The sequence below is a fragment of the Malania oleifera genome, chromosome 2, assembly GCF_029873635.1.
Source record: "Malania oleifera isolate guangnan ecotype guangnan chromosome 2, ASM2987363v1, whole genome shotgun sequence".
In the NCBI taxonomy this organism is placed as follows: Eukaryota; Viridiplantae; Streptophyta; class Magnoliopsida; order Santalales; family Ximeniaceae; genus Malania; species Malania oleifera.
This window is the reverse complement of record NC_080418.1, coordinates 50,686,980-50,710,209: the sequence shown is the minus strand read 5'-3', so window position 1 is coordinate 50,710,209 and position 23,230 is coordinate 50,686,980. Positions and strand designations below refer to the sequence as shown.

The 23,230-nt window shown below is 38.1% G+C and overlaps 1 protein-coding gene and 1 non-coding gene across 2 annotated transcripts; one reads left to right on the top strand and one right to left on the bottom strand.

The window, feature by feature from the left end:
• Positions 1 to 8,257: 8,257 nt before the first annotated feature.
• Positions 8,258 to 8,363, bottom strand: LOC131150003 (small nucleolar RNA R71). Its single transcript, XR_009135390.1, has one exon. It is a non-coding gene; the product is annotated as a small nucleolar RNA R71 (small nucleolar RNA).
• Positions 8,364 to 19,576: 11,213 nt separating this feature from the next.
• LOC131148185 (uncharacterized) lies at positions 19,577 to 21,758 on the top strand. The gene is made up of 5 exons (XM_058097913.1): positions 19,577 to 19,753; positions 20,388 to 20,465; positions 20,569 to 20,696; positions 21,113 to 21,168; positions 21,283 to 21,758. The coding sequence occupies exons 1-5, from the start codon at positions 19,577 to 19,579 to the stop codon at positions 21,756 to 21,758; spliced, it is 915 nt and encodes a 304-aa protein (XP_057953896.1).
• The last annotated feature ends 1,472 nt before the right edge of the window (positions 21,759 to 23,230 follow it).

Genomic DNA, 23,230 nt, shown 5'->3' with positions numbered 1-23,230 from the left:
CCCAAGAGTGACATGGCAACTTTCAATTGTCGAACCGAAAAAAATAGGGTCGAAATCGAAGAGAGAAGGGGTGGGGGATGAAATGTAGAGAGAGAAGAAATGATTGCATACAAGTTTTCTTGCTGAAGACCTAAGCTTGAGCTATTTATACATCTGCCTTCATCGATGAGACATGTCACTTCGTCGACGAAGTCAAGAAGAAAGTTCATCGACAAACGTGTTGGCCTTACAAGGCTTAAAATCTTGTTATCTTATTTTGATGCTAACAAACAAGTGGACTTTAACATATTTGTGTGAGTAATGTTGTTTCAGGGCTCATATATGAGAAAGCAAGCTTAAAGTGCCCACAAGGATCATATATGATGAAAGCAAGATCAAAGTGCTCACAAGGATCAAATGAAGTTTAAATGAGTCAAAGCATGGATTTAAAGATGATATATGAAACCTTGAAAAATATGAGGACATGAATGAGTTATTGAAAGCCAAGGCATATTAAAGTCCAAAGAGCCAAAGGAAAGCAAAGTGATAAAGCTCAAAGAATATGAAAGCTTGAAGAAAATATGGAAGCTTGAAGAAACAAAACATGAAGACTCAAGAACTTAGAATGAGAAAAGTTTTAGACGTTTTCATGTAAGTACTTTAATGTTTAAAATATCGTTTGAAATATTTTGAAACTCTTAGGTTAACTTAGACCTAGATATTTTTTAAAATACCTGGAAAATATTTTAATAAGGTCAAAAATTATTTTAAAAGGGTTAGAATCATTTTTGGAATAAAAAGCACCAAAAAGGGTATTTCCATTTGCTGTCAGTTTTTATACATCCGTATTCAGGTGCATTTTTCACTATTAAAACCTCATTATTTTGAAAAGTGGTAAACATAAAAGTTGTAGGATTTTATCTTTACTTTCATTTGAATCTAAGAATACCTAATTTGGAGTTATGCAGAAAAGGTTATGGCCACAACATTGAAGTGGGGTCACTGCTGACAAAGAACAGGAAGAGAGTTGCAGCAGTGAGTTCAGATGACTGAATTTGCAACTTCAGATGACTGAACCTATGACATCAGACGTCTGAACCCTACTTCAAACATTTGACCCTGTATCCAATTCTATTTTTTTAAGGGTTTAAGAGACTTCAGACGTCTGACCTCGACACTTCAGACGTCTGACCTTGACACTTCAGACGTCTGAACACTGTTCAACGGGAAAATTTTTCAAATTCTAATATTTTAAAATATAGCCATTTGAGCTCCAAACTTTCTAAAATTTTGGGAAACACTTAAAGGAAACTTTTGCAACATGGAAACAAGTTTGAAAGCCTATAAATACATGGTTTTGCAAATCAAAACTCATCCAAGAATTGAAAAATCTGCTTATAAAGCTGAAAGTATTCTTATTCTTTCGAAGCTCTCTTGTTTACTCATTGAAAAATTATTTCGCTGAGATATTCTGAAGTGCTTATCCTTGCTCCTCTGAATTTCTACTGCTAATCCTTATTTAAGAAGGATATTGGTGAATTCTACACTTGAGCTTCATTGTATTTCATGTTGATATTTTAAATTCAAAGTATATAGTGCTGAAATTGTACTAACTTGCTCTTTGAGAGAGTATACTTGTATGCAGATCTTATCTTGTGTTTCTTATAGTTCTTTGACATTCCAAGGCTTGTTTGGATCGTTGGCTAAGTAAGGGAACATTGCTTAGATAGGCGGGCTCTAGCCTATGCAAGGAGTGACCGAACGAGGGAATATCGTTTGGAGAAGGCGGACTCTAGCCTTAACCAAGGAGTGTTGTAATCAGTATTGTTCCACCCGTCAACGAAACTGAACTAGTGAATCCTTTGGTGGTTTTCCAAAGGCGAGGACGTAGGCTGGGTCTAAGCCGAACCTCGTAAAAATCTCCGTCTCATTCTCTTTTTCCCTTACTTTTTATTTTCAGCATATTTAAATTGTGTCAATGGTTTTAAATTTGAAAATCATATCAACTACATATATTTGGAAATCAAACAAACTTATGGTTTAATTTTGATTTGGGTTGTGGAAACCGAAAGGGAGTACGTTGGTTATACCATATCTTGCAGAAACCTTACGGGAGTACGTTACTTGGTTAACATCCCAAAGATAAATTTACTAAGAGTTTATTTGAGTTCTAAATATTTGGAAAGAGTGATTTGATTTATCTATACAGGGCTTTACATTAGCAAGTATAAATTCTCATTCACTATAGGGCTTGGTTCAAATTTGGCAAATATAAACAAACAACCATCTTGAGTTGTTATATTACCAAAGTGCTGAATACTTTATATCTTGGTTTAGTTGTTTGTTGTTTAACTTGTACTTGGCAAATAAATTGATTGTTTGGCTTGAAGATATTGTTTACTTGATTGGTTGTTCAATTGTGTTATTGATTGGATAAAGGAACTAAGTTCTCGATTGATTAAAGAATTAAACAAACAAGTCAAGAATTGGTTAAAAGAAATAAAGGAAGTTTAAGATATCTCAAAAGGAATTAAAAGAAGTTTTTAAAAGCCAATTCACCCCCCTCTTGGGAAGCTATTCCTAATTTCAAAATGTTTACTGATCATTGAATCAATTTCAGGCCTTACAATAGCCCTCTTGATAATTTCTCGTCGACGAGACATGTGGTGTGCAACGAATCTAGTAGTGAGTTCGTCGATGAAGCCGAAGGTTCATCGACAAGCCCTGCAGTTCCTCCTTTTGAATTTCCTTTTCCCCCTCTTTTATTATTTAAATACTATAATTCTTTAGGTCTCTACAGTTGGCCCAAGTCATAGTCAAGTCAATTGCCTTAAAACTAGGGCAACTACCCCCAGGTCAAAATCATGTTGTCTACTTTGACACTGGGGCATCAGCCCTCCATCCCAAAATTAAGATCCATTCCAACTTTGTCAATGCTAACCCTTTGCGGGTTTTTTTTCAATGATAACTGTTCGCGGGTCTCTTCAATGGTAATCCTTCGCGGGTCTTTTCAATGGTAACCCTTCATGGGTATTTTCAATGGTAACCCTTCATGGGTCTCTTCCATGGTAACCCTTCGCTGGTCTTCTCAATGGTAACCCTTCGCAGGTCTCTTCAATGGTAACCCTTCATGGGTCTTTTCATTGGTAACCCTTCGTGGGTCTTTTCAATGGTAACCCTTCACAAGTCTATTCAATGGTAACCTGTCGCGGGTCTTTTCAATAGTAACCCTTCATGGATCTATCTTCAATGGTAACCCTTCGCGAGTCTTTTCAATGGTAACCCTTCACGATTCTATTCAATGGTAACCCTTCATGGGTCTTTTCAATGGTGACCCTTTGCGAGTCTCTTTTCAATGGTAACCCTTTGCCAATCTCTTCAATGGTAACCCTTCGCGTGTCTTTTCAATGGTAACCCTTTGCGGGTCTCTTATTAATGGTAATCCTTCGAGGGTCTCTTCAATGGAAACCCTTCGCGAGTCTTTTAGTGATAACCCTTCGTGGGTTTTTTCAATGGTAACTCTTCATGGGTCTCTTTTTAATGGTAACCCTTCGCAGGTCTCTTTAATGGTAACCCTTGGTGAGTCTCTTCAATGGTAACCCTTTGCTGGTCTTTTCAATGGTAACCCTTCGCGAATCTTTTCAATGGTAACCCTTCGTGAGTCTATCTTCAATGGTAACCCTTTGTGGGTATTTTCAATGGTAACCATTCATGGATATTTTCAATGGTAGCCCTTCACGAGTCTTTTCAATGGTAACCCTTCGTGGGTCTCTTTAATGTTAACCATTTGCGGGTCCTCGATGCTAATCCTTCGTGGGTCTTGAAAGTTTCACCTCTGCCAATGCTGACCCTTCGTGGGTCATATCAAGGCCAATCCATCAAAAGTCAATCTTTTTAAGTCCCTAGGAAGTTCCTCACTTGTCAATAGCCTAGAAAAGCTTGCTAGTGTTCCTACAATGCCTTAATCACACTTTTACATCCCTGATAGGTGGAAACAAGCATTAGTTGATCAATCTGAAGGTATGAGTAAACCCTTTTGTCTGGTCAAAATAGGTGTAGGTGTCTTTTATCTTTATAAGCTTGTTGCTTAAAATAACATAGGAAAGCTCCCACTATTATCTTTAAGCAACAAAGCCTATAAAAAGGGGTAGCTGTAGACATGCCAATTTTAACCAGGCCATTATGAGGAGACCTTTCATAATAAAAATTGACTTTATTTCTAGGAATGGGAGGATTTGATCGAGCCTCGATTTATTTCAAAATTGTGTCTCGGTTTATTTCAAATTTGAGTTTCGGTTATTTTTAATTGAGTTTTTTTTTAAAAATTAAGTTCTTTTATGTTTAAAAGGAGTCTGAATATTTTTAAATTGAGTCCTGGGTATTTTAAATTAAGTCTTGGCATTTTTAAATTGAGTCTTTATAAATTTTAAAATGAGTTCTTGTTATTTTAAGAAAAATTGAGTCCCATTTATGTCTAAATTAAGTATTTTAATTTTTAAATTACGCCTCTTAATTTTTAAATTGAGTCTTTTAAATTTTAAATTGGGTCTTTCAAATTTCAAATTTGAGTATTTATTGAATCTTCTAATTTTAAGTATTTTAACGAGTCATTTTTTTTTTATTGAGTCCTAGTCCTTTTATTTACGGGAATTTAGATTTACTTTTTTACCGGGCTTCTCTTTTAGAAATTGGGCAACTAAATGGGCTATAGCTTTAAAAGAATTTGCATGGGCCATGCAGCCCATGTAAACTAAAGATGGGGAGCTGCGGTAAGCATAGGGAGAAGAAAGACAATCTTAGGGTTTCATAGGGTTGCGTTTTGGCTTATAAATGGAGGCCAAGCAAAGGGAGAGCAGACGGTTGTGTTGAGGGAATACCAAGCAAGCCTTGCCATCACCATCCTCATTAACTGTCGAGCTTCTCCCCACCTCTCGGCCATACTAGAACACCACAAGCAAACTAGCCCCCTCTGCTCCATTACTCCCTCAGTCAGTAGCCGAACATAATCATCGCCCCCCTTACAAGTAGCTCTCCCTCATCCTCAAACAGTCGTGAGCATTCTCATGGCACAACATAGCTCACTCTCCCTCTCCAACCTGATGACATCCCAGCCCCCTCTACAACCACAAAAAGAGTAGAAGACAAGCACTGCTCGCGGCCACGATCCCATCCTCCAAGCTTAGACGCATGACACCCAACCATAGTAGCCATCTCCATGCACAGCCATGAACAGATATTAGAATCCAAGCTAGCGCATCAGATAGGATGTCATGTATCGGATGAGAAAACCCAAGCTAGCACATCGGAGAGGATGTTGTGCATTGGAATTGAGAATCCAAGCTAGCGCATCAAAAAGGATGTCGGGCATTGAATATCAGAATCCGAGCTAGTGCATCAAAGAGGATGTTGTGCATTAGATAAGGGAATCTAAGCTAACGCATCGAAGAGGATGTTGTGCATCAGATATGAAAATCTGAGCCAGTGCATCAGAGATGATGTCGTGCATCAGATATGAGAATCTGAGCTAGTGCATTAGAGAGGATGTCATGCAATGGATATGAGAATCCGAGCTAATGCATCAAAGAGGATGTCGTGCATCGGATATAAGAATTTGAGCTAGCACATTAGAGAAGATGTCATGCATCAGATGTGAAAATGCAAGCTAGTGCATCAGAGAGGATGTCGTGCATTGGATATGAGAATCCAAGCTAGCACATCAGATAGGATGTTGTGCATCGGATATAAAAATTCGAGCTAACCCATCAGAGAGGATGTCATGCATTAGATGTGATGAAAATATGAGCTAGCGCATCAAAGAGGATATCGTGCATTGGATATGAGAATTCGAGCTAGTGCATTAGAGAGGATGTCGTGCATTGGATGTAAGAAACCGAGCTAGCGCATTGGAGGGGATGTCTTGCATCAGATGTGAAAACCCAAGCTAGCGCATCAGAGATGATGCCGAACAAAACCACGAGAATAGACGTTCAATTTGGTGTGGGATTCCTTGTTTTTGAGGGATGGTTATTTTGTATGAGGACGATCAACCAGGTGCAGGATTGATGAGTGGCATAAATTAGAATAATTTAGCACTTCTTAACTTTAAACTTTGGATTAATTTTATTTATTTATTTTTTACCGATTTCAGATCTACCTGCGGTCATTTAATTTTATTGTAGATTTGAAGAAAAGAAAGAAAAAATTTTCAAAATTTAATCTGTAATTAAAAATGATAGAGAAGTCATGCACTACACAATGAGATGTCGCATACACTACGCGGGTCATGAGCATGAAGAGGTGTCATGTACGTAAGCTGGAGTCCGAATCAAGTGACATGCATGCTCATGAAGAGAAGTCATGTACAAGCCATGCATGAAATACAAGTGTGCATGAAGCAGCCCATGGAGTCCTTTTTTGTGACTTTCCGTGTTGTTGAGTTGGAAGCAGGCCTGGGCTTCAAAAATAAACGCACCTATGTGAACAATGCTATGCAACAATGAGGTGCTAGGCTTTATGTGCATGAGTTGGGTTTTAAAATGAAGAACTACCTCGGATAGCTGGGCTTTTAATTAAAATAAGATGTGATTTGGGTTTTGGAATTAAAGGGGGGCGGAGTTCTTCTTTGCTGGAGAGGCACTGGGCTTGGACAAAGGGCATGTGCTGGGCTTGATTTGACCCAGCCATGCACTAATAAAGAAGGCGGCTTAGGGTTTTCTTAAAACAAGGTGGCAATGCTTCTTTTAGGTGGCTGAGAGGCAACTCTGAAGAAGAAAAAACACACACAACAGTGAGGGTTGTGGCTGGTGGCAGAATGAAAGAAAAAATCATTTGAAGAACAGGAAGGCGGCGCATGACGACGGTGCTCTGTGTGTTGATTCTTCTTCTATTTTTTGAAGAAAATAAAAATGGTGAATTTGTTTTTGTGGGATTTAATTTCCAGCATGAACTAATTTTCTTTATTCAAGGAAAACGACGTAATCTAGTTTTAAAGTATGCTTGCTCGTCTATGTTAATTTGAAGTATTTTTCTTCCATGTTTGTTTAATTTATTCTGAGCTTATTGCTTCAGATTAACTGGCCATTAATTAGATGATTTTGATCCTGTGATTTTCTATTGAAGGAGGGGATTATAGGATAGATCTTGGATATTTTGGCATAGGTAAATATGGACATCGAATGACTTGTATGAACCTATGTTGTATTAAAATCGTGGGTCTTATTACGTTCTTGCTTTATTAATTTGCACACTTTTGTGTTGAATGATAAACAAGAATAGTTTCTGATTGACTATCAAAAGAGACTTTTGAATGAATTTGAGATTTGCTAACAAATGAAGAAAATTAATTCCTATTAGTTAGATAAGTAAAGCGTAATGAGAGACTAGGTGAAATCAATTTCCTAGAAGTTTTCTTTCTCATTAAATTGATACTTGGCAAACAATTTTATTTTCTTTTGAATAGTTTCTTTAAAGTGATTTTATTTCAATTTGCACTTACCAAAATATTAATTTCTTTTCTAAAAAAAGTCAAGATTAGTATAATTTTGGTACTTGGAGAAAATAAGTCACCAATCTCTGAGGACGATACTCTTCTCATCACTTAACTATAAAACTATGATATTATGCACTTGCAGTTTTGAACCGATCAAGTTTTTGGCGCCATTGGTTGGGATTGATTTCTTCTTATTTTTTCCAATATCAATACAAAGTAATCTTGGCTTTAATTTAGAATTTTTTTTTTATTTATTCATTTTTATTTTTATTTTTATTTTATTTCAAGTGTGCTTTTGATGTTGGATGTGCCGTTCTAGAACCCGTGACATTACTTCTTTTGATCTAGAGATTGAAAGAACTCTCATAACACTAAGAAAGAAGAAGGTACTATCCATGGCGAACAGACAAAAGAATGTGCAGCCATGCGTCTTGAAGGATTATGTACGACCAGTTATAAATGACTACTACTCGGGTATTAGATGCCAGGCCATTAGTGCCAGTAACTTTGAGCTCAAACCCACCTTGATCAGCATGGTGCAACAAGCCCAATCTAGTGGATTGCCACTTGATGATCCCATTATTCATTTGGTGATTTTTATGGAGATTTGCGACACTGTAAAAAACAATGGAGTTACGGAAGACACCATTAGACCGAGATTTTTTTCCTTTTTCTTTGAGGGACAAGGCAAGAGGTTGGTTACAATCTCTACAACCGGGAAATATCACTAGTTGGAAAGACATGGTAGAAAAGTTTCTGGCTAAGTTCTTCCACCTGCAAAAAACAGCCCAACTCAGGAGTGTGATTGGTCAATTCAAGCAAAATGATTTTGAATCACTCTATGAAGCATGGGAAAGGTATAAAATTTGATTCGAAGCTGCCCATAACATGGATTGCCGGATTGGTTGCAAATTTAGATGTTCTATAGTGGGTTAAATGGGTAAACCTGGACTTTAGTTGACGCTGCGTCTAGGGGAACTTTGATGCCAAAGATAGTTAAGGGTGCTACTTCTATTTTCAAAGAAATGGCCTCAAATAACTATCAATGGCCAACGGAAAGAACTATGGCTAAGAAAGTTGCTGGGATTCATGATTTGGAATTGTTTGCTGCCCTTTCAGCTCAAGTTACTTCTCTATCCCATTAGATTTTAGCTTTGACCACCCAAAGGATACCACAAAGTGTAGAATACGTGGTAGGTACAAGTAGGACAGATCTGAGAAATGAAGTTAGTCAAGAACAGGTTCAATACATCAACAATCAAAGCTACAACTATCTTGGTAATCTTATTCGAGAATATTACAATCCAGGGCTTTGAAATCAAAGAATGTGCTGCAACCTCCTCCAGGACTTGATAGTCAAGAAAACGAGAAGAAGATGTCACTTGAGGATGCCATGGTATCATTTGTTGAGGAGACAAAAGCAAGGTTTAAAAATACTAATGCATAGCTAGATAATATTGAGACTCATTGTAGCAATATGGGAGCCACTATGAAGAATCTTGAAATGCAAATTGGGCAACTGGGCGTGACCATAAATGCTCAGCAAAGAGGAACTTGTCCTAGCAACATAGAAGTGAATCAAAAGGAACAATGCAAGGTCATCACACTTAGGAGTGGAAGAGAAATTAATAGATCACCATCAAAGGAAACTATGTCCACACCTACAGCTAAAAATAATGGCAAAAGCAAGAATAAAGTGGAAGAGGAGGAAGATTGTGGATGATACACTAAGAGAGACAAACACGCCTCTAGCAATTTCATTTCCTAAAAATCCTTGTAACGACCTGTTTAAATTCCATGCATTTTTTTTTTTTAAATTATGACATTTTACATGCTCTGATATCATGTGGGGGTAAGCCCAATCATTAACCTAAGCAGCAAGAAGTAGAATCAAATAAACATAACCACATATTATTATATACAATACAATACCAAAGTGTTAACATTTTTTTCAAAATATACACATATCACTATTCCCAAAATATCCCCAACTATGCTGGGATATACAAAAATCCTCCACAATACTCACGTCACTAACAAGGCACTACTGAAGCCCCTCTATCTGCGAGCCTGGTTTGCTCACTTACCTGGATCACCTGAAAAATGATTCAACACTAGGATGAGCCAACGCTTAGTAAGACGAAATATGCTATTACTAGTGTGTGGCAAATGAACTACAATATTATAAAAATATGTTTCTATATAAACATGTATAACTGAATATGTAAATACATCATAAGTAATAAAATTCACCCACTTTCCATGTTACTTAACATAACAGTATTGTAGGTTACTATTCAAAATACTTATATTATACATAAGTATGTTCCCTGTTTCTGTAAATCTGTACATACGTAATAGTAACTAAAAACTTTCCCTGTGGATAACTATATGTCCTGATTTAACCCCTCATGATAAGGTTGTGTGGCCCATAGGTGGGATTTACCCTAGCTGGCCAACCAGGAATAAATCACTATACTCCATCGGTCTGATCTGCCCACCTCATCCCATATCTGATGGGGAGCCTATCCAGGTCAAGGGCCTAGGTGATCAACCTACTACCACGTATTATCTAAATAGGTGGTTGCACTCATAACATAAATATCTGTAGCAATGGTACCGTGCTCTATAACTGCATAGTCCAACAGGGTTTGATACCATATAATATATCTTCATATAACACTATCTGATTTACCATGATTCTGAAATAACTGTAATAACCATGATACTGAATAAACTGTAACTGTAATTCATACATCATAATATTGAAAACTGTAAAATTGTAACACTGATAACTGCATAATCATAGTATTGGAATTCTTATAATCGCGGTACTAAGATTCGTATAATCATGGTACTAAAATTCGTAAAATATATCCTATACTATATTCATATTCTCAAGTCACACCATACTTTAATACATAATATTCATAATTTAATAAATTGTATAATATTTTAAATTTTCCTAGCATAGCATATTTCCCTTATCTGATTACTAAAAAGCCCCTATGGTATACTGGCCTAATACCCGCAGGGCTTCCTAGACAACACCCTGAAAATAACATTTTCCAGAATAGAATATCAGTATTTCTTCGCCTACATCATTTCCTATAACTTTCATAAGGTCAAAAATGGACTAAAAGATCTTACCCTGAATTTGGGATGAAATCTAACTTCGTTTCACCAACGATCCACTCCGGCAGACTTGCAGAGAACTTCGGCAGGAGCATTGTGGTAGCTTCAAATAGTCGATCTGGTGACTGGTGGGGCCGAAATCGAAGAGAGAAGAGAGAGGGTCCGTAGGAGAGAGAGAAAGCACTGAAGTTATGATAAAAATTTTAGTTTTCCTTATTTATAAGGCCAGATTCGTCGATGAGACAAGTCACCTCGTCGACGAGTCCTTCAGTAAATTCGTTGACGAACCTTACCCTTCATCGAAGAAATTCAAAGTAGTCCAAACCTTCTCTTGGTATTTTCTCGTCGACGAAACGAGAACTCGTTGAGGAGATCCTAAAGACCTTCATCAACGAAACCCTGTATTCATCGACGAAGTCTGGCAATTTCCTAAAATTTATTATTATTATTATTATTATTATTATTATTATTATTATTATTACTATTATTATTATTATTATTATTACTATTATTATTATTATTATTATTATTATTATTATTATTATTATTATTATTATCTCCAAAGTGCGATGTCATCGACGAACACTCTACGTTCGTCGATGAAGTCTACAGCCTCCTTCTGTTTCTGTTTCCATTTTCTCTCCCTCATTATTATTAAAATACTATTATTATTCGGGTCACTACATTCTTCCCTCCTTATAAAAATTTCGTCCTCAAAGTTTACTGTTCATATAATTTCTCATCCCTTAAAAGAAAATTGTCTACTTATTTTATTACCTGCCCTCACTTATGGCGGAGGAATACCGTGGTTACATGGGTAGTTCTGGGATTTTACAACCATAAAAGAAAATTTCCCCCAAAACCAAAATACTACCTAACCTACACTCTACATTACAATTACACTGAACTCAACAGAATAAAATTACTATCTTAGCATATACATCAATACTATAATTCATCAAATAAATGGGGATATTTCCATCCGATTTCATCTTCAAGCTCCCATGAGGCTTCTTCAATCGCGTGGTTTCTCCATAGAACTTTTACGAGTGGTATTTTCTTGTTGTGCAATTCTTGTTCTTTTCTATCTAAAATTTGTACTGGAGCTTCTTCATATGCTAAAGCCTCACTGACTTCTAGTTCTACATGGCTGATGATATGGGAAGGGTCTGGGACGTATTTTCTTAACATGGAAACATGAAATACGTCATGAACTCGAAATAAAGATGGCGGTAAAGCTAGCCGGTAGGCTACTGACCCAATCTTCTCAAGTATCTCAAATGGGCCAATGAACCTAGGGCTCAACTTACCCTTCTTCCCAAATCTCAAGATCCCCTTCAGTGGAGTTATTCTCAGAAATACATGATCACCTACTTCAAATTCCAGTTTTTGGCGGCAAGTATCCGTGTAGCTTTTCTACCAACTCTGTGCTGCATTGATCCTATCTTGAATAAGTCGAACTTTATCACACGCCTGCTGAATTATCTCTGGACCTAAAACTCGCCCTTCACCTGCTTCATCCTAGAAAAGAGGAGATCGGCATCTCCTACCATATAATTTCTCGTAGGGTGCCATGCTGATGCTAGTCTGATAACTATTATTATAAGCAAATTCAACTAGCGGCAAGAACTGAATCCAACTACCTCCAAAGTCTAGCACACAAGCATGAAGCGTATCCTCTAATATCTGGATTGTTCTATCAGTCTGACCATCAGTCTAAGGGTGGAAAGCTATGCTAAATGCTAGCTGAGTCCCCAACGCCTCCTATAAACTCCTCTAGAACCGTAATGTAAAACGTGGATCACGGTCCGAGACTATGGATACCGGCACTCCATGGGGTCAAACAATCTCCTGTATATAAATATCTACTAACCTGTTCATAGGGTAGCTAACCTTAATAGGCAGAAAGTGCGTTGTCTTCATTAATCTATCAACTACCACCCAAATAGCATTCTAACCATGCGACGCTGGCGGCAGCCCAGTAACAAAATCCATGGATACGTGGTCCCACTTCCACTCAAGAATGAAAAGTGGCTGCAACTGACGAACCGATCTCTAGTGCTCAACCTTAACCTACTAGCACGTCAAACGCTACTGCACAAACTCTACTATCTCCCTCTTCATACCACTCCACCAGAAATACTCTTGCAGATCCCTATACATTTTTGTACTGTCCATGATGAACAGTGTATAAAGATCTGTGTGCCTCCTCTAAAATCGTCCTCCTGATGCTGTCATCTGTAGGCACACACAATCTGGTGAGAAACCTCAAAACCCCATCATCAGAAATTCTGAATTCTTCCCCCTAACCATCCTGTACTCTAGCTATCATCTCCACTAACTCTGGATCATCTCTCTAAGCAGCTTTAATCTTTTTATACAATGTAGGTTGTACAACCAAACTGGCAATAAGCACCTGAGGATCTTCCTCCACTAATTCCACACCGAGTCTTTTTAAGTCCATATAAATCGGATGTTGAACTATCGCTGCTAACTGTGTTGTGTCTCCTGATTTATGGCTTCGAGCATCAGCCACCACATTTGCTTTACCTGGGTGGTAACTGATGGTACAATCATAATCCTTAATGAGTTCCAACCACCTCCTCTGCCGCATATTCAACTCTTTCTGTGTAAAGAAATACTTTAGGCTCTTGTGATCTAAGAATATCTCACACCTCTCATCATACAAATAATGTCTCTAGATCTTCAGCGCATGTACAATCACAGCTAGTTCTAGATCATGAGTAGGGTAGTTCTTTTCACATTCTTTCAACTGTCTAGATGCATACGCCACCACCCTACCATGCTGTATCAGTACACAACTGAGCCCTTTCAAAGACGCGACACTGTAAATAACATAACTATCACCTCCCGATGGAATTTTCAAAACTGGTGCAGTGACGAGTCGTTGCTTTAATTTCTGGAAGCTCTGCTCACATTCTTCATCCCACACAAATCTAGCGTTTTTCCTAGTCAATCGTGTGAGAGGTCCTGATAAAGCTGAAAACGCCTCAACAAAACGATGGTAATAACCTGCCAGTCCTAAGAAGCTCCTGACTTCCTGCAAATTTCTCGACCTAGCCCAATTTACCACCACCTCAATCTTGCTGAGATCCACTGAAATACAGTCCCCTGAGATCACATGGCCTAAAAATGCTACATTCTCAAGCTAGAACTCACACTTACTAAACGTAGCATAAAACTTCTCTTCCCTGAGAGTCTGCAACACCTGCCTCAAATGCACCTCATGCTCCTCAAAACTCCTCGAGTGCACTAGTATATCATCATTGACAACTACTACAAACTGATCTAGATACTAGTGAAAAACTCTGTTCATCAAGTCCATGAACACAGTTGGGGTATTCGTCAGACCAAACGGCATAACAAGGAATTCATAGTGCCCGTACTTGGTCCTAAAGGTTGTCTTCGTGACATCCTCTTCTTTTACTCTCACTTGATGATACCCAAATCTGAGGTCAATCTTGAATACCACTGTGTATCTTAGAGCTGATCAAAAAAATCGTTTATACGGGGTAGAGGATATTTATTCTTAATAATAACTTTTTTTATCTCCCTATAATCAATACACATCCTCATGGACCCGTCTATCTTCTTTACGAACAACACTGGAGCTCCCCATGGAGATACACTGGGTCGTATAAACCCTTGTTCAGAAAATCTTTCAACTATTCCTTTAGTTCTCCTAATTCAACTAGAGCCATACGGTAGGGAACCTTAGAGATCGGCGCAGTCCCTGGAGGTAAATATATAGGAAAATCTACCTCGCACAAAGGAGGTAATCTGGGTAACTCCTCAAGAAAAACATCTAGAAATTATCGTACCACTGGGGTGCTTTCAATCTTCAATTCATTTTTAGATGCTTCTTTCACAAATGCTATAAACCCCTAACCACCGTCCAGGAGTAATCTGCTCACCTGCATGGCGGATACCAACTGCGTTGGAGCACGTACCCGTCAACCAATAAATCTGAATTCCTGCTCTCCAGGAGGTATGAAAATTACCTCTTTCTAATGACAATCAATGCTGGCGTGATTGGTAGCCAACTAGTCCTTACCCAGTATTATATCAAACCTACACATATCAAACACAATAAGATCTACTGGTAGTACTTTCCCTTGGATTTCTATCGGACAACCACTAAGTACCCTCTGACATCTGATCACTGATCCTGATGGTGTAGCTACCAACAATGCTATATCTAATAACTGGGTCTCATTCTTAGATAATTTAACATAAGATGCAGAAATGAAAGAATGAGTAGCACCCGAGTCAAAAAGAACAATGACTGGATATGATAGAACAGTAGTTGTACCTATCACCATATCCGTAGCAGCCTTTGCATCACCCGACGTCAGAGCGTATACTCGTTCTGGGGCCACATTCCGTTGCTGGCCACCATAAGGCACCTGGTATCCTCCTCGAGCTGCCCGATGTCCTCTCTAATAAGGCCTGGGAGCTGGGACCTGGTCCTACTGAATTGGGCATTCACGTACTATGTGACCGGGTCTCCCACAATGGTAACATACACCTCTGCCTACCCGGAACTCCCCCAGATGATGTCTCCCTCACGCCTGACACACCGGGTAAGTCGGCACACCCTGGTTCTCACGAGGTCCTACCATCTACCTCTGGTCTCCCCTATCGCGACCTCCTCTCTATGGACCCCTACTAGTTCCAGCCTGAAAACCCTGAGGCACAGGCCTCTTCCTCTGACTCTGAGCTGCTACACCCCTCTAAATACCACTCTCAATGATCGCAACTTTATCTACAACCTCCGTGAATGTTTGAGCCCTAAAACCAATCACCTACTCAAACAGATTCTGCCTCAGTCCTTCTTCAAACTTTCTTGCCTTATTCTCTTCATCAGGTGCTAAATGTGGAACAAAACGCAACAACTCAACAAATCGAGCCGCGTACTAGGATACAGTCATCTGCCCCTATACCAAATGCAGAAACTCTGTTGTCTTCGCACTTCAAACGATAGCAGGGAAATACCGCTCAAAGAATAGCTCCTTGAATCAGTCCCACGTCACTGGAACTGGGATCGGCCTCTGCTCCTCAATCAGACACACTGCTCTCCACCAGTGCTTCGCCTCCCTTGTCAACTTCAATGTTGCAAATGCTACCTTCTTCTCATCCGTACATGGAAGCACCTCCAATGTTTCTTCAATATCCAAGACCCAATTTTCATCTACGATTGGATCATCTCCTCCAGCAAAGGATGGGGGCTTCATCCGCGTAAACTACTCAATCGAACAGCCACGCTCCCCAGAGCTCGTCGCCATCTCAGCCATCACCTGCTGAGTGACGCTACGCAGTACAGCATCTGTATCTCCCCCACCTATGCTGGAAGGTCCTGGCCTATCCTCCTCAACATTCATGCCACTACTTCCTAGGTCCATCCTTAAAATAAGAAACATACATAAGCAACTTATCCCCTATACAGACCTATCCTATACCAATTCAAAATTAATTACCTTCCCTGGCCTTACCCAATATCCAGTTCTGTCACCTAGATACATGACCCGGCAATAGTTTACTATGGTTTTCCTGAAATCGTCACCCTAGGAAAAATACATAAACCACCATGGAAATCCAGTATCTAGACAATCGAATAAACCTCAAATCCTTTTCCTATACTCTGGTATTGCTTCTACTGCACTCTAAAGTCTATAGAACCTGGTAACCTAAGCTATAATACCAAACTATAAGGACCTGCTTAAATTCCATGTTTTTTTTTTCTTTTTATACTATGAAATTTTACATGCTCTGATACCATGTGGGGGTAAACACAATCATTAACCTAAACAGCAAGAAGCAAAATCAAATAAACATAACCACATATAATTATATACAATACAATACTAAAGTGCTAACATGTTTTCCAAAATATACACATATCACTATTCCCAAAATATCCCCAACTATACTGGGATATACAAAACTCCTCCACAATACTCACGTCACTGACAGGGCACTACAGAAGCCCCTCTATCTGCTAGCCTAGTCTGCTCGCCTACCTGGATCACCTGAAAAATGATTCAACACTAGGATGAGCCAACGCTCAGTAAGACGAAATATGCTATTACTAGTGTGTGGCAAATGAACTACAATATTATGAAAATCCGTTTCCACATAAACATGTATAACTAAATATGTAAATACAGTATAAGTAATAAGTATGTTCATTTGCTTAATATAATAGTATTGTAGGTTACTATTCAAAATACTTCTATTATACATAAGTATGTTCCCTATTTCTGTAAAACTATACATACATAATAATAACTAAAAACTTTCCCTATGGATAACTGTGTGTCCTAATTTAACCCCTCATGATAGGGTTGTGCGACCCATAGGCGGGATTTACCCTAACTGGCCAACTAGGAATAAATCACTATACTCCATCTGTCTGATCTGCCCACCTTATCCCATATCTGATGGGGAGCCTATCCACGTCAAGGGCCTAGGTGATCGACCTACTACCACGTATTATCTAAATAGGTGGTTGCACTCATAACATAAATATCTGTAGCAACGGTACCGTGCTCTGTAACTGCATAGTCCAACAAGGTCTGATACCATATAATATATCTCTATACACCACTATCTGATTTACCATGATTCTGAAATAACTGTAATAACCATGATACTGAATAAATTGTAACTGTAATTCATACATCATAATATTGAAAACTGTATAATCGTAACACTAATAATAGCATAATCATAGTACTGGAATTCGTATAATCGTGGTACTGAGATTCGTATAATCATGGTACTAAAATTCGTAAAATATATCCTATACTATATTCATATTCTCAAGCCACACCATACTTTAATACATAATATTCATAATTTAATAAACTGTATAATATTTTAAAATTTCCTAGCATAGCATATTTCCTTTACTTGATTATTAAAAAGCCCCTATGGTATACTAGCCTAATACCCGCAAGGCTTCCTACACAACACCCTGAAAATAACATTTTCCAGAATAGAATATCAGTATTTCTTTGCCTACATCATTTCCTATAACTGTTATAAGGCCAAAAATGGACTAAAAGGTCTTACTTTGAATTTGGGATGAAATCCAACTTTGTTTCAACAACGATCCGCTCCGACAGACTTGCAAAGAACTTCACCAGGAGCGTCGTGGTGGCTTCGGATCGTCGATCTGGCGACTGGTGGGACCGAAATCAAATAGAGAAGGGAGAGGGTCCGTAAGAGAGAGAGAGAGAGATGGAGAGAGAGAGAGAGAGAGAGGAGAGAGAGAGAGAGAGAGAGCACTGAAATTATGATAAAAATCTAAGTTGTCTCAATTTATAAGGCTAGATTCATCGACGAGACACGTCACCCCATCAACGAGTCCTTTAATAAATTCGTTGACAAACCTTACCCTTCGTTGAAGAAATTCAAAGTAGCCCAAACTTTCTCTTGGTACTTTCTCGTCGACGAAACAGGAACTTGTCGAGGAGATCCTAAAGACCTTCATCGACAAAACCCTGTATTCATCGATGAAGTCTGGCAATTTCCTGAAATTCTTTTTATTATTATTATTATTATTATTATTATTATTATTATTATTATTATTATTATTATCTTCAAAGTGTGATGTCATCGACGAACACTCCGCGTTCGTTGAAGAAGTCTACGACCTGCTTTTGTTTCTGTTTCCATTTTCTCTCCCTCATTATTATTAAAATACTATTATTATTCGAGTGACTACAATCCTCCTATTCTCTCTACTCCATTTCCTTATCCTCGACTTTTTCAAAAACAAAAATTAGATAAGCAATTTTCTAATTTTTTGGATATTTTAAAGAAAATTTACATAAACATTCCTTTCATAGATGTCTTGGAACAAATTCCAAACTATGTCAAATTCTTGAAGGACATCATTTCCAAGAAAAGATGGTTCGAGGAGTTTGAAACAATGAAGCTTACTGATGAATGAAGTGCCATTCTTCAAAAGAAATTACCTCAAAAATTAAAAGATCCAAGGAGTTTCACTTTGCCTTGCACTATTAGAAATTAATTTTTTGATAAAGTTTTATGTGATCTTGGAGCTAGTATTAATCTTATGTCACTTTCTGTTTGCAGGAAATTTGGATTTGGAGAGATGAAACTAGCAACCATTTCTTTGCAACTAGCAGACCAATCCATCAAGTATCCACATGGAAACATAGAAGACATATTGGTAAAGGTGGACAAATTTCATTTTTCTTGTTGATTGTTTGGTGTTAGATATGGAGGAATACTAAGAAGTCCCACTAATTCTTGGCCACTGGAAGGGCTTTAATTGATGTTCAAAAGGGTGAGCTAACACTGAGAGTAAACCAGGAAAAGGTCATGTTCAACATCTACCAAGCCATAAGATTCCCAAAAGATCTGAGCACTTGCTTTCGAGTAGATGTCTTTCAACAATGTGTAAAAGAAGCCTTTCAAGAAGATGTACCTGCCAATCACTTAGAACGATGTATCACCGCTTCATCTCATGCTTATGATTGTAATAACTCTACTATTTATGAATCTAATTTACCTTTTGTCAGTGAGGAATTTCTCCACTATGTATTTTCCTTGGAAGCCTTGCAACAGATTACAACACTTAGCAATGAAGTGGGGAGGATAGAACCTATGGTAGCAAAGATGGATTCTATAGTTTCTAAAGAAAAGATGCAGCAAACTACAACTCCAGAGTTGAAGCAATTTCCTGAGCATCTTCACTATGCATTCTTAGGGGATAGTTAACACCTTTCCAGAATTATTGTGGCATCACTCACATCCAAAGAAGAGGAAAAGTTGATGTGTGTGTTAAGGGAGCATAGAACAATCTTGGGATGGACTATTTCTAACATCAAAGGTATAAGTACTTCAATTTTCATGCATGAGATTTTAATGGAGGAACTTTACAAACCGTCGATCAAGCACCAAAAATGATTAAATCAAATAATGAAGGAAGTTGTGAGAGCTGAAATTTTGAAACTCCTCAATGCTGGAATTATTTATGCTATTTCAAACAGCTTATGGGTAAGTCCAGTGCAGGTTGTGCCAAAGAAAGGTGGAATGATGGTGGTGAAAAATGGCAACAATGAGTTTATTCCTACAAGAGCAGTCACGGGGTGGCGTGTATGTATGGATTACCGCAAGTTGAATAAAGCCACAAGGAAGGATCATTTCCACTTCCCTTCATTGATCAAATGTTGGATCGATTGGTCGGATATTCCTATTATTTCTTCTTAGATGGTTATTCGGGGTATAGCTAGATTGCCATAGCCCCCAAAGATAAAGAGAAAACTACATTCACATGCCCTACAAAACATCTGCTTTTCGGAGGATGCCCTTCAGATTGTGCAATGCCCCAGGGACATTTCAACTTTGCATGATGGCTATCTTTTCTGATATGGTGGAAGAGATAATGGAAATTTTCATAGATGACTTTTAAGTTTTTTGTACATCTTTTGATCATTGTTTGCATAACTTGGCTCTTGTTTTGTAGACATGTGAAGATAAAAATCTAGTCCTAAACTAGGAGAAGTGTCATTTTATGGTTTAAGAAGGGATCGTGCTTGGCCATAGAGTGTCATTTAAAGGAATTGAAGTTGAGCGAGCTAAAATTGCAACCATAGAAAAACTAACACCCCCAAAGAATGTGAAGGGAATCATAAGATTTATAAAGGATTTTTCTAAACTCTCTAAACCTTTATATAATCTTCTTGAAAAAAAAAAATATGCATTTAACTTTAATGATGTTTTTTTGTAGGCCTTTAATGCAATCAAGGAGAAACTGATTTCAGCACCAGTTATGACTGTACCTAATTGGAGTCAACCTTTTGAAGTCGTGTGATGCAAGTGACGTTGCAATTGAAGCAGTGCTAGGACAAAGGTGAGACAAACTGTTGAGAAGGAGATGCTTGCTGTAGTATGCTTGTGACAAATTTCAGTCTTACCTCATTGGTACAAAGGTGATAGAGTTCACTGATCATGCAGCACTTCGCTATTTGTTTGGCAAGAAGGATGCTAAGCATAGGTTGATTCGTTGGATCATGCTTCTTCAAGAATTTGATTGGAGGTTCGCGATAAGAACGGAAGCAAAAATATAGTCGCTGATCATCTCTCTTGGTTGGAGCAAGAGGAAGTAAGACCATATTCAATGATCCAAGAAGCATTCCTTGATGAGCAGTTGTTTGCATGTGAAATCAAGCTTCCGTGGTATGCTGATATTGTAAACTACTTAGCTTGCAAAGTATTGCCACCAGATCTCACTTACCATCAATGCAAGAAGTTATGCATGACATGAAATATTATCTTTGGGATGAGCCTTTGCTATTCAAAAGATGCCCTGATCAAATCATCCGAAGATGTGTGCCAAAAGAAGAGATGCAAGTCATTCTTCATCATTGCCATTCCTCATCATATGGAGGACACTTTGGAGCAACACAAACAACAGCTAAGTTACTCCTTTTGGCTTTCTGTTTTTCGTGATAGTTATACTTTGGTGAAAACTTGTGATCGGTGCCAACATATGGGAAATATTTTAAGATGTCAGGAGCTACCATTGAAAAATATCTTAGAGGTTGAGTTATTTGACATTTCGGGAATATATTTTATCGATACTTTCCCTCCTTCTTTTGTCTATATTTAAATCTTGTTAGTAGTTGATTATGTATCAAAATGGGTGGAAGCAATTGTTGCAACAACAAATGATGCAAAGGTAGTGCTCAAATTTTTGCGTAAGAATATATTCACAAGATTTGGCACTCCACGAGCTATTATTAGTGATGAAGGGACCCACTTTTGCAGCAAGTTAGTTAACAACCATCTTTCTAAATATGGTGTGAAGCATAAGATAGCACTTGGCTACCATCCTCAAAAGAATGGCCAAGCTGAAATTTCAAATCAAGAAATCAAGAACATCATTGAGAAGACAGTCAACTCCAATAGAAAGGATTGGACAAAGAAGCTTGATGATGCTTTGTGGGCATACCGCACTGCTTTTAAAACACATATCGGGATGTCCCCTTACCAATTAGTGTTTGGAAAAGTGTGTCATCTCCCTGTTGAGTTGGAGCATAAAACTTATTGGGCTATAAAGAAACGCAATTTTGATTTGAAGGCAAGAAGGGAAAAGTGACCTCTTCAATTGAATGAGATGGATGAGTTCTAGAATGATGCATTTGAAAATGCAAAAGTCTAGGAAGAATGGACAAAGAAGTGGCATGAAAAACATATTCTTAGGCATGAGTTTGCTCCAAGACAGTAGGTTGTACTCTTCAACTCAAAATTAAAACTCTTCCCAGGCAAGTTAAGGTCAAGATGGATAGGTCCTTATACAATTGGCGAAGTTTTCCCTTTTGGAGCAATAGACTTGAAGGAAAAGGCAGAGAATATATTCAGACTTAATGGTCAGAGATTGAAGCACTATTATGGAGAACAAGTGGAGAGAAATTGTGCATTTATTCCTCTTAGAGATCCTAATTGATGAAGATTGAAAAGTCTGGCTGGAGACGTTAAAACAAGCATTTATGGGAGGCAACCCAAAGAATTTTCTTTCATTTATTCTTTTATTTTTATTACTTTATTTATTTATTTATTCATTTTTGAATAATTTGGATTTTTTATGCAGGTTTATATAGCATGAATAAAGAGCTAAAAATTTTAATTCTTTAACTGATTCACCAAGAAAACTATGAAGCTCCTTTCTTTTCTTCAATCTTGCTCACCTTTGAATTACAATGAGGACATTGTTTAGTTTAAGTTTGGGGGTGTGATTTGATCTTCTTGATTATGGGTTATGTTTATTTTTCTCGTGATTTTTTTTTTCTTTTCTTTACTTGTGATTGTATAAATCTTGGGTTGTTGGATTCTCTTACCAAGCATGTATTTGAGTATGACTGAATTTTCTATGACTTTGAAATTTGTGATTGAGGATGGGATTGAGAAAAATTTTCAAAAATCTCTTTTATGTTAAAAAGTTAGGATGGGCTGGGAGTTAAAAGTGATGTTGGGCCTCAGGGTGAGTTCAAAAGTGGGCTTTGGGTACCTAGCGTGATTTTAAAGGTAGGTACAAGCCTGAGATAGGTTTAAAGTTAAAAGGGGTCAGTCTTTGAGGGTCTGTTCTGAGTCCTGGGGATTCGAATCTCAGTTCGAGTCTAGGAGATTGGGGAGTGATCTAATTCCGAACCCGAGTTCAGGTTTGGGTCTTGTGTTCTGGTCTGAACTCAGGTTCGAAACCTGAGAGGGGGGAGGGTACCTACATTCAGCAATATATTTTAACAATTCAAGATTGGAATAGAAAGGGGAATTACCTACAGTCTTGTTCTCGTCCAATCCTCCTCCTTCTTCCAAGCGTCTGTCTGTGTTGGAATTGGTGTCTGGTTTGGGTAGGTCACTGAGCCCTTGTTTAGGTTCTCTGAATGTGGGGCGTGCCCTATGTGTGCCCTCTACTTTCTGCTCCTCTACTCTAGTCCTACTCTAGTCCCCTGCTATCAATTTCGGTAAAGCTTTTCTATAATGCCCTGCCCCTCTTTGCCTCTCTCTATTCTCTCTCAACTTCTGCAGTATTTCTCTACGCTATCTTCTCTGTCCCTAGCTACAGTGTAAGCC